Source organism: Mirounga leonina, unplaced genomic scaffold (genome assembly GCF_011800145.1).
Source record: "Mirounga leonina isolate KUSES-001 unplaced genomic scaffold, KU_Mleo_1.0 Mir_376, whole genome shotgun sequence".
NCBI classification, from domain to species: Eukaryota; Metazoa; Chordata; class Mammalia; order Carnivora; family Phocidae; genus Mirounga; species Mirounga leonina.
The window spans coordinates 1,752,467-1,763,843 of NW_023270718.1; the positions used below are offsets into that span (position 1 = coordinate 1,752,467).

General features: G+C 55.8%; 1 protein-coding gene across 1 annotated transcript in view; it reads left to right on the forward strand.

Moving 5' to 3' along the window:
- Window positions 1-11,133, forward strand: part of CBLC (Cbl proto-oncogene C) — a 15,595-nt gene extending 4,462 nt beyond the window's left edge. The window contains exons 3-11 of the mRNA XM_034986558.1: window positions 93-249; window positions 518-639; window positions 1,833-1,970; window positions 4,437-4,524; window positions 5,214-5,345; window positions 6,639-6,797; window positions 7,870-7,938; window positions 10,615-10,730; window positions 10,862-11,133. Coding sequence (XP_034842449.1) covers window positions 93-249; window positions 518-639; window positions 1,833-1,970; window positions 4,437-4,524; window positions 5,214-5,345; window positions 6,639-6,797; window positions 7,870-7,938; window positions 10,615-10,730; window positions 10,862-10,871 — 991 coding nt within the window. The 3' untranslated portion in view covers window positions 10,872-11,133. The remainder of the gene's footprint in view (window positions 1-92; window positions 250-517; window positions 640-1,832; window positions 1,971-4,436; window positions 4,525-5,213; window positions 5,346-6,638; window positions 6,798-7,869; window positions 7,939-10,614; window positions 10,731-10,861) is intronic.
- Window positions 11,134-11,377: the final 244 nt, after the last annotated feature.

The following is an 11,377-nucleotide window of genomic DNA, read 5'->3' on the forward strand; positions in this document are numbered from 1 at the left end:
CCCAGGAGCCCTCGCCCCCAGCTGCCTCCTTCCTAGAGGTCTTCCCATCCTGGGTTCCTCAGCTGCATACCACCACCACCCCCCCATTCCAGGTGTGTGCTGCCCTGGGCTGAGTTTGAGTGGCTCTTGTGCACGTGCCACCCAGTGGAATCTGGCTGCACGGCCCTGGCCTTGCGCTCCACCATTAACCTCACCTGCAGCGGCCACGTGTCCATCTTCGAGTTTGACCTTTTCACCAGGCTCTTCCAGGTTAGCGACAGCCAAGGCTGGAAGCCCGGACTCTTGGGTCCTGGGGGAAGGAGAGGTTGGGACCACGGCCTCCTGGGTCTGAGGGAAGAGGGGCTGGGATCCCGGACCTGTGGTTCCTGGGAAAGGGCAGATCTGGGGTCTCCTGTATAACAGAGTCCGAGGCCCACCCCAGGTGTAAGCCCAGTGGCTGGGTGCTGAGACCCTGGGAGGCACAAGGTGTGGGCGGCTTCCTCGGCCCCTCCCTGACCCAAGTGCTGCCCCCCTCCAGCCGTGGCCAACACTCCTCAAGAACTGGCAGCTCCTGGCGGTCAACCACCCGGGCTACATGGCCTTCCTCACATATGATGAGGTCCAAGCGCGTCTGCAGACCTACAGAGACAAGCCAGGCAGGTAAAAGGGCCAGGCCTCAGGAGGAGGAGGCTGCTGGGGGCTCCAGGGTCTGGATCCTGGGCTGGGGTGTCGGGGGAGCCCAGCCAGCCTTTGGGAGTAAGAACGGAAGGGCTGAAGTATCTGGGACCCCAGACTGCCAAGAACTGAGAAGTAGGATGCTGAGTGACTCCAGCCACCCTGCCTCATCTCCTGGGACCTCCCAGGAGCCCGATAATCTTGGGCAGTGCTCAATATGCACCACCTTTCGAAGTGCCTTCTGCTGACACTCTCTTACAATGCACTTTCTCACAATCTGGCAGCTAGAGGAACAATACCTGGTCTGGCGGGGGGCCTGAAGACCCTGCCCTAGGATAAGATCCATTTCTATTGAGTCAGAGCTCATATTGTACCATCTATTAAATATTTTTTTAATTACACACGCACACACCTGAGTCCTTAAATGATTTCAAGCCAGGAAATTTGAGCTGTTGGGTCCTCCCAGAGGGCTAAGGATCGAGGGGCTGAGTTACCTGGAACACCAGGAGGTTAAGGGAATAGGAGGTCACATTCATGAGTCTTTGCAGGGCTGACGTACAAGAACCTCAGGACAGCAAGTATGTTAGCACTCCCCCAGTTACACTTCAGACTGGTTTAAAGGGAAAGCAAAAGGGATGGATTAATTCTCACGTTTGAAAAGACCAGGTATGGGGTTTCAGGCACAGCTGGATCTAGGTGCTCAAGTGTCAGGAATCAGTGTCTTCCCTGTGTCTACTTCTCTCTGTGTTTGCTTCATTCTCAGACATGGTCTCTCCTTATGGTGGCACAAGGTTTCTAGAAGCCCCAGCTGTACACCCTACCAGCTTAGCAACCTCTGTAGAAATGGGTACCTTGCTCCTGATACTTCTAGCAAAAATCTCAGGGCTGACCTCCATCACTATGGTCAGGGGTCCTAAAAGGCACTGATTGGCCAAGCTAGAATCAGCTTTGTCTAAACCCCAGTGAGGGAGGATGAAGAGCCAAGCAGGTAAACCAATGGCTATCCCCTACAGTGGGAGACAGGAATCTTAATGCTCATTGCCTAAAAAGTGGGAAGCTGGGTTATAAAGAACAAGGACTTATACACCTGGATCCCCAACAGAATGGGCACCTGGGAAGTCCCGGATGGGACAGCAGTGACCACTCCCTCACCCCATCCTACCAACCTCTTCCTCCAGCTACATCTTCCGGCCCAGCTGCACTCGCCTGGGTCAATGGGCCATTGGATACGTGAGCTCAGATGGCAGCATCCTGCAGACCATCCCTCTCAACAAACCCCTGTTCCAAGCACTCCTGGACGGACAAAAGGAAGGCTTGTGAGTCGCCATCCTGGCAGGGGGAGGGTGTCAGGAGAATGCACTTTGAAACGTGGTGCGTGTTGAGCACTGCCCAAGATCACTCTAAGGGCACCCAGTTCACATGGCAGACATACATTTGCAATACTATATTGTTCCAGTAGGTGGCAGATGAGGGTCTTGAGGAAGGGGAGCTTTTTCTTTTTTTAAAGATTTTATTTATTTTATAAACCGAGAGAGAGAGCACGTGCGCTTGCAAGCAGGGTGAGGGGCAGAGGGAGAGATAGAGAATTTCAAGCAGGCTCTGCACTGAGCGTGAGCCCGACCCTGAGATCATGACCTGAGCTGAAATCAAGAGTCAGAAGCCTAACAGACTGAGCCACCCAGGCGCCCCAAGGGCGCCTTTTCTAGTTCACAGAAAGCTGCCGTGTGGGCTAGCAAGTGGCTGGGAGAAGTGGGGAGGGGGGGGCCGACTCCACTGGCTCCATTCCTGGGAATTCTGCTGAAAAGCTTTTGCTTCTAGATATCCATATCCTGTTCTAGAATCTAGACTCTTAAAGCAGAAAGAACTGGGCAAACAGCTGGACAGGTGTTTTCAACCTCTAACCTTGGCTGCCCCCCAGCCCCTCTTTCAGAAGCTGCCTTGGGTAGGAGAGGAGCGGAAAAAGGCGGGTGGGGTTCCTGAGTCTCTCCCTGAACCTTTAGCCAGACCTTTCTTACCAGGCATACCTAAATGATATGGTAGGAGACAGATAGATATGCAGTCAGTTCTCTTTTGTTGCTAATGGTAGTTTGTTCTATAAAGTCACCGCAAACACTGAATTATCAAATACTGAGCCATTGCTCGTGGGGCAAATACAGGTTTAGATTCCTGCAAGAGTCTGGTCCCATTTTTTTTTTTTTTAATTTTAAGTAAGGTCCACACCCAACATGGGGCTTGAACTCACGACCCGAAGATCCAGAGTCACATGCTCTCCCGGCTGCACCAGCCAGGCATCCCATCTGGTCACATTTTTCTCAACCAATTGCTACCTTATTGGTAACCAATAGTAACCTTTATGTGTGTTTCTGCCTAAAGACACCTTATTTAATATGTAGTCGGTTCTTTCACAGTGAAGTCAAGTCAAAACGAAGCTCATCTAACACCCGTATCTTCTCTATAAGACGCATCCCAGCCCTGTATTTGGGGACGCTGGACAGCGCTTCAGCACTATGGGGCCATTTAAAATGGCGAAATCACCAACAAAAAGCACAAAAAAAAAAACTGAGGCACAGAGAGACAGAGCCACTTGCCCAGGTCACACAGCCGCTGAGCTCACGGGCTGGGATGGGAAGCCAGGCTCAGAATACAGACCCTCGCCCACCACAATGTCTTAAGTTCCAGGTCAGACTTCACTGGAGAAAAGGATTCTAGAGATAAAATAAGTGTGAATACCGTCAATCTGGTTTAACCCCCCTCCCCCCACGAAGCACACAGACCCCACCACCCACTAGAGAGATGGGAAGATCAAGGCCCTGAGAGAGGTGAAGAGACTCCAAGCAGTTTCCACCACACAGTGAGGCAGCTTGCCAGGTCTAAAGCTGATCATAGCAGTTCCCTCGGGGCGGGGGCGTTTAGGTGTGGAGGAAGGATACCGCACATGTTTTGTGGATGCCACCAATCTTTGCCCCCAGCATGATGATGTCCACTTTACAGAAGGGAAAACTGAGTGCAGGGAGGTAGAGATGCCCAGCCCAGGGCACACAGTGTGTTTGTGGAAGAGCTGCACTGGGGCCCAGCCTGGGGCACCTGCCCTGCTCTACCTGGCTGGCTGGGCAGACCCACCAGGCTCAGGGGACTCGTGGCCCCACTGTAGAGTGCAGCTGTGACCCAGAGGGTGCAGAGCCTTTTTCTCAGCTGTCCTGGAGCCCGGCGCCCAGATCTTGCCCACAGCCCTGGTCCCGCGTCCCTCCAAGCCCCTTGTGTGGCCTTGAGCTGTTACCTTTCCTGCACTGAACCTCAGTAACTATATGTGAAGTGAGGAGTGTAGACGGTCTAGAAGGGTCCTTCTAATTCTGCTAGCCTAAGACTAGGATTTGGTCACTCCAGCAATGTGTGACCTAAGATGCTTCTATACTTGGGCCTGAACACTCAAGAATGGGGGTGCTCTGGGAGGGCAAAGGCTGGGATTCGGTCAGTTTCCTGGTTCCTGTTGATCTGATTTGTATTTCCAGAGCTTGGGACACTTAGGTCTAAGGTGCCCTTTTTTCTGAGGGGGGGTGTCTGAGGGGACACGGCCCTGCCCTGGCATCTGAGGGGACACCACTTGCCCTTGAAAGTCCCAGTATGAGGAGAGGGAAGGGAAAAGATCCCCAGGCCAATGATGGGTTTGGGAGAGATGCTCATCCAGGGGCCCTGGGCCCATGGTAGAGTCCGGGGAGTCCTTGCTCTTCTGGGGTAGGGAGTCTTAGATGGCCCTCAGTACCCCCTCTCTTCCCTTCACCCAGCTACCTCTACCCAGATGGGAAGAACCACAACCCAGACCTGACTGAGCTCTACCAGATGGAACCCCATCCGTACATCCATGTGTCAGAGGTGAGGTCCCAGCCTGTGCCCCCTACCACCCCATCCCTGCTTCCTGCCCCACCCCCACACTGTGGCTCGACTCAGAATTCTCTCCCACAGAGTCAGGCTCCAGAATCCCAGAGGCCTTGGGTTTTTGTGCTGGTGTGGTGGCCATGTGATCTGGGTTAAATCACTTGGCCTCTCTCTGCCTCTGTTCCTTCTATGGAAAATATGGCGCCTCCTGCCTTCTCCCCAGGGGTTTTTGCGGGGATTAAACCAGGAAATGATACTGCTGAGACGATCAGAATGGCTGGTGCACTTGAGCTTTCACCGATGACAGCCCCTGTACCAGCTCCTGGTCTTCACAGCCACCCCATGGGTGAGAGAGAAACGACAAATGAAATCTTTTGGTATAAGTATCTCCCACACAGTATTTGGGATATACTTAGACCTAAAAAGTTACGCATTGTTTACCCAAAAATCAAATTTAACAGGGCATCCTGTATTTCTAGTTGCTAAATCTGGCAACCCTGAATATAGACCACCCTGGAGACTGAGTCTCATAATAAGGTACATGTAGGAGGCTGCTGGACACACGGCCTTGAACTTAGGAGGGTTAGGGGTTGGCATAGAAGTTTAGGACTTTCTTCCTGTGGCCTGACTTATATCCCCATGGCTGGCAGCCCCCTTCCCACTCTCCCCATCTTCTTCCCTGCTAGGAGCAGCTGCAGCTATACTGGGCCATGGACTCCACATTCGAACTCTGCAAGATCTGTGCTGAGAGCAACAAGGACGTGAAGATCGAGCCCTGTGGGCACCTGCTCTGTAGCCGCTGCCTGGCCACCTGGCAGGTGGGTCTGACTGCCCTGCCTTCCTGCCCAGTCTCCCCCCACTTTATGGTAAAAGTCCCTCCTAGAGGATCGCCTGCATGCCTCGTGGATCTGATGGGGAAACTGAGGCCCAGGGCAAGCAGAGATTTGCTCAGGGTCACTCAGGAGTGATGAGTGGGAGCCCACCTCTCTGTGTCTGTGCCTCCATCTCCGTCTTGCTCTGCGTCTCTCACCTCCGCTCCTGCTTCTCCAGCTGCGTTCTTATTAGTGGAAAGGGCTCCTTGTTCCTTGTTCCTGGCTGGGCAGTCTGGGGCCAGTGGCTTCACCTCTCTGAGCCTTAGCTTCCTCCCCTGGAGAACGGGGCTGATAGTAGCAACCTCCCAAGGGCCGTGGTGAGGATCCAAGCCCACAAAGCCCTCTGCAGAGGCCCCTGGGAAACCCGGGGCTATTGCCCTTGCTTAGCATAGGTACATGACCTTAAGCTTCCTGATGGTGATGGAGGTGTTTGACAAGTTCTGATGGCTGGGGCATGCATTCCAAGGCCATTCATCTTGAATACACGTATTGTCACTGTGGGCCACAGGCTGCTAGCAAAACGACCCAATAAGGAAGCAGGCCATCCCACTCATGAAGCTTTAGAAAGCCCGGGGTAACCTGTCAGATAGCTGACCCCTTAAGACCTTGCTTTTCCCTTCCCATGTCCTAATGCCTCAAATTGACCAATAAAGAGTGAACCCATGAGTCCCTAGACACCCCACTTGGCCCCTAATAAAGGCAGAGCCCCGGGTGCATGCAGCTTCCCTCTCTCTGCACCTGGGACCTCACCGTGGGGCCCCAGGCAGGCCGCGTACCCCCCAGGACCTGTGAGTAATCAGTCTGGTTCTTCGGAGCTCTGGTGCTTGTTGCTGAGGTGTGTCCCGCGATCATAAGAAGCCCAGGGGCCAGCTGAGCCACAACATTGGCCCCAGTGGCGGTTGTCACCACAATTCGTACGGGCCCCGGCAGGTGCCTCTGGCATTCCTAGGGGACAGCATCACTGTGGACAGCTGAGCCCCCCACAACACCATGGCTCCACTGGGCATCCTGCTTGTGCCCCCCTCCCCCCCCCTGCTGACCTCACGCTCTGCTCCCATCCCCTTCCCATCCTGCATCTCCCCCAACTCCTCTCTTCACGACTCCTCTCCCTCTCCCCCCCGTTTCCCTCCATCTGTCCTCGGCCCATCACTCTGTTGGGGAGGCGGGCCCTTGTGGTCCCAAGGGACATGGTGGAGAACAGGGCGACCCTGACCCTATCCCATCCAACCCCACCCCCAGCACTCCGACAGCCAGACCTGTCCCTTCTGCCGCAGAGAGATCAAGGGCCAAGAGGCTGTGAGTATCCTATCCCAAGTGAGGCCAGCGGAAGCCAGGGCCACTGCTGAGGACCCGAAAGAGAGCAGTGACCAGGAAGATGGGGAGGAGGAGCTGGGGCAGGTGAGCAGGGCCAGGCAGGAGCTGCAACTGGAACTCCTGAGTCTGAGGGAGGAGGGGCTGGGGGCCTGGACTCCTGGGTCTGAGGGAAGAGGGGCTGGGGGCCTGGACTCCTGGGTCTGAGGGAGGAGGGGCTGGGGGCCTGGACCCCTGGGTCTGAGGGAGGAGGCGTCTGGGGACCAGAACCCCTGAGTCTGAGGGAGGAGGGGGCTGGGGGGCTGGACTCCTGGGTCTGAGGGAGGAGGGGGCTGGGGGTCTGGACTCCTGGGTCTGAGGGAGGAGGGAATTAGGGCCAGGACTCCTGAGTCTGATGGAGGAGGGGCTGGGGACCTGGACTCCTGGGTCTGAGGGAGGAGGGGCTGGGGGTCTGGACTCCTGGGTCTGAGGGAGGAGGGAATTAGGGGCAGGACTCCTGAGTGAGGGAGGAGGGGCTGGGGGTCTGGATTCCTGGGTCTGAGGGAGGAGGGGGCTGGGGGTCTGGACTCCTGGGTCTGAGGGAGGAGGGGCTGGGGGCCTGGACTCCTGGGTCTGAGGGAGGAGGGGGTTGGGGCCCTGGACTCCTAGGTCTGAGGGAGGAGGGAGCTGGGGGTCTGGGCTCCTGAGTCTGAGGGAAGAGGGGCTGGGGGCCTGGACTCCTGAGTCTGAGGGAGGAGGGGCTGGGGGCCTGGACTCCTGGGTCTGAGGGAGGCGGCAGCTGGGAGTCTGGACTCCTGGGTCTGAGGGAGGAGGGGCTGGGGGCCTCACTCCTGGGTCTGAAGGAGGAGGGAATTAGGGGCAGGACTCCTGAGTCTGAGGGAGGAGGAGCTTGGGGGTCTGGACCCCTGGGTCTGAAGGAGAAGGCAGCTGGTGACAGGATTCTGGGGTCCTACGGGCCTGGACCTTTGCTTCCTCAAGGGTTTGGGGCTCTGACTTTCTCCAGCTGTAACTCTCCTGAGGGTTAGGACTTTGCCTTCTTCTCTATTCTATCTCCAAAGCCTAGAAGAGTGCCTGAATGCTGGGACTCTAGGCTGAAGGACACGTAGCGGGGAAGACAATGGCAGCTTACAATCCCCTCCTCACCCTCTGTCTCTCCTAGGTGGTTTCCTCAGCTCCCCCACTGCCCCCTCAGCTGAGTGCATCCCCAGCTAAAGGCCAGCTGAAAGTGGTGAGTCAGGCACTGGTCTGAGGTGGGCAACTCGGGTCTTGTTCAGCTCCAGGGTTCCTCAGGATCCCCTGGCCCAGCACTCACCCTTCGCGCCCATTGACAAGGTGCTGGGCAATCCTCTACGCCCTCTTGTTCTCTTCCCTAGTTATCCCCCTTGCTGGCTTCCTGACTGTCCTTCCAGCATCCCAGGCATGTCTTACCCCAGGGCCTTTGCACCAGCTATTCCCTCTGCCTGGATTTCCTTTCTCCAGGCTCGCTTTCTCATCTCCTCCTCAGGGAGGCCTTCCCTGACCACCCTATTTTATTGATAATAAGACACCCCCCTCCCTCCAAGCCTCTTCCCTGCTGATCTCCATAGTTCTTTTCAGCACGTGGCAGAAGATATAGTCTGTTTCTCTCACCGTCAGCAGGGTCCCTTCATCCTGAAGGTTAGGACTCTGTCCTGTCTGGTATGTCTCCAGAGTCTAGAACAGTGCCTGATACATGGCAGGTATACAGTGAAAAGGCGTTGAATGGATACCTTGAACTGGGTCTTCCCAGTAGCCTACAAAGTCAAAACTGTTCCCCTCTTCACTTCCCAGAGGAAGAAGGCTCAGAGAGGTGACCACACTCACCAAAACCTCACAGCCTGATACAGGAGAATCTGGTGTTGGGGCGGGGGGAGCTTAGAGAACTCTAAAATCATCTGCTTATTTTCTAAGCAAGCCCCAGCCTTCTATCGCTCCCCCCACCCCTTACTTCCTACCCCAGGATTTTCCGAGCCCCTGGCCTGCTGGGGAGGGGCCCGTCTCTGTTAGCATCTCAGGCTGAGCACACGCAAGATTCAATCAATACAGGGCTGTCTTCAAACAAACAGCTCAGGAAGTCCGGGAACATTATTCGACCGCAGCAAACAAGTGAGCCAGCAGGAAGGGGGGTGGCGCTGACACCAGCCAGGGAAGCTAAAAACAGATCCAGACCTGCAGCCAAAAGCAAATGGAAACATTAGGAGGCACTCAGCCGGCTCCCTGAGGACAATGAGGGGGACACAGCCCGAATGGCGGGCCGACGGGGGCACAGAGGCGCACCTTTGCCTAGGCTGGGCCCTCCACCTGGCGTGCCCTTTCCTCTGCTCCCCAAACCCTGCCCGATTCAAATCCCAGGCAACTCCTACCCTTTGTTCTTCAAAACAGGCTGCAAGAGAGGTGGCCCCAGGAGGGGGTGGGGGGTGCCGCTGCCCAGCAAAGTGACTGCCAGGAGGAGAATAGTTAACGTGTATAGAACTTGGTATACGCCTGGCACTGCTCTTAACGTATTGATTTAATTGTCCTGACAACCCAGGGAGGTACATACTGTTATGATCCCTATTACTCAGAGCCAGATGTGGAGGTCACCAGCTCAAGATGACAGAGTCGGGACTGGCCCCCAGGCCCCCGGCTCTAGACTCCAGACTCCATCCTCCGCTCCCATGGGCCTCTGTTCTGTCTGTGAAGTGGGCACCGTGCCGGTCTCTGCCGCATGGGGGCGAGGAGTGGGCTGCTGTGGGCACAAGGGCAAAGGGGGCCATGTCAGCGTGGCTGTGGTTTGCATAAGCTGTTCCCACTCTGCTGTTCTCCGTCCGAGAAGCCCACCTCTAGGCAGCAAGCCCGTCATTCAGTGGGACCCGGCACCTTGCTGGCCTCCGGCGACCTCTCCCATCCTCACTGTCTCCATGCGGAGAATAGCAACAAGCCTGGCATGTTGCTCTCTCTCCGCAGGTTCTGATGAAGTGAGCAAGACTGGGTGTATGTCACCTGGGTCACACCCCTCCCTGACCTCTCAGAAGCCCCCACTTGCCCCCCTAGGGCCCCAAGAAAAAGCTAACACACTCTCCACAGCCCACAAGGCCTGGGGGATCTGACTCCTCCCCACCTCTGCACCCTCTTACCATACTCCCAACTCCTTTTCAGCAACAGTGGACCCCTGCTGTTCTTCTAACAGGCCAGCAAGCCCGCCACCCATTGCAGGACCTCCGCCTACATCCTTCTAAATACTCAGCCTTCTGTTCAATTGCCGCCCTTTCCAAGAGGTCTTCTCCAGCCACTCCTATCTAGTTGCCCCCCATTCTCCCCATGCCCATTTCAGTTCCCTGAAGAACATCTAACACTCTCTGGATATTTCCTTGTCCGTGCACTGATTACTCATGGTAAGCTTCTTGCTCAACACATCATCAGTTGCATGAGGACAGAGATTTGTCTACCTGGTTCATCGCTCTCTCTTCAGAACCTAGAATAGTGCCTGACACTGTAGATTCTCAGGAAATATTTGTGGGATGGGGGGATGGGTGGATGGATGAAAGGATGGGTGGGTGGGTGGATGGATGGATGGATGGATGGATGGATGGATGGATAGGTGGGTGGATGGATGAAAGGATGGGTGGGTAAATGGATGGATGGGTGGGTGAATGGATGATGGTGGATGGATAGATGGATGGATGGATGGTTGGATAGATGGAGGGATGGGTAGATGGATGGACAAACAAAACTTCCTACTCAAGCCAGAGGTGCTAGGGGATAAAACAGCATGGACCAGGGACAAGACTATTGTACTGGCTTTCCCTCCTCCTCCCCCAAGCAACCAATGTATTACTGCTGTCCAGACCTGTGAAATGAAAGATAGCTATAGCTCAGCTGTGACATTTCTTAATCTCCCCTCCAGGCACCTCTGGCCCTCCCCAGACTTCAGGGCCCTCTTTCCTTTCCAAGATTTAAGACTGTGGCCTTGGCCCCATGGCAAATCACCTCCAGCCCTCAGGCCAGGGAGGGAGCCCCAGGGTAAGTGGAGAGGCAGCTGGGGTCTGGGACTCCTGGGTGTGCGGGAAGATGGGGATGGGGGGGGGGGGGGCAGAAGGGAAACACTGGTCCTAGGAAATCAACAGCCCTTCTTCAAACTCTCTCCACTGCAGAAACTCCTAAGGGAAAAGTCACCCCTCCGGCTGCCCCTGGGGGGGCCCATGATCGCTGCCCAGGCATGGGGGCCGGTGAGTCTACTCCAGCCCAGCCCCGGCCAGGTTCCCTCCCTTGGCCTGGCCCTGCCCTGTCCCCCAACCTGGCTGTGATACTATCTAACCCCCCTCTCTTTCTGCCTCACAGGGCCCCAAATGTGCTGCTAAAGGGAGCCCCAGGGGCTAGAAGGGGTTTGTGACTAATAAAGTGCCAAGCCTTGTTGTCCTCTGATATGTGGAGAAAGTGCAGCAGGCACTAGGGGGCAGCTTGACCTGGGGGGGGGGTCCCTGAGGCCTGATCATCCCCCCCCCATTAATTCAGGGGTCTGGAGAGGCGAGTGGGGTACCCAGCTCCTCTGGATCCAGGAGTCCAGGCTCCCAGCCTCCTCCCTCAGATCCAGGAGTCCAGAGTCCCAAGTTTTCGGAGAATCGGGCAGCCATCCCTCTTTCCCCACTAATGCAAAAAAATTTTCTGGA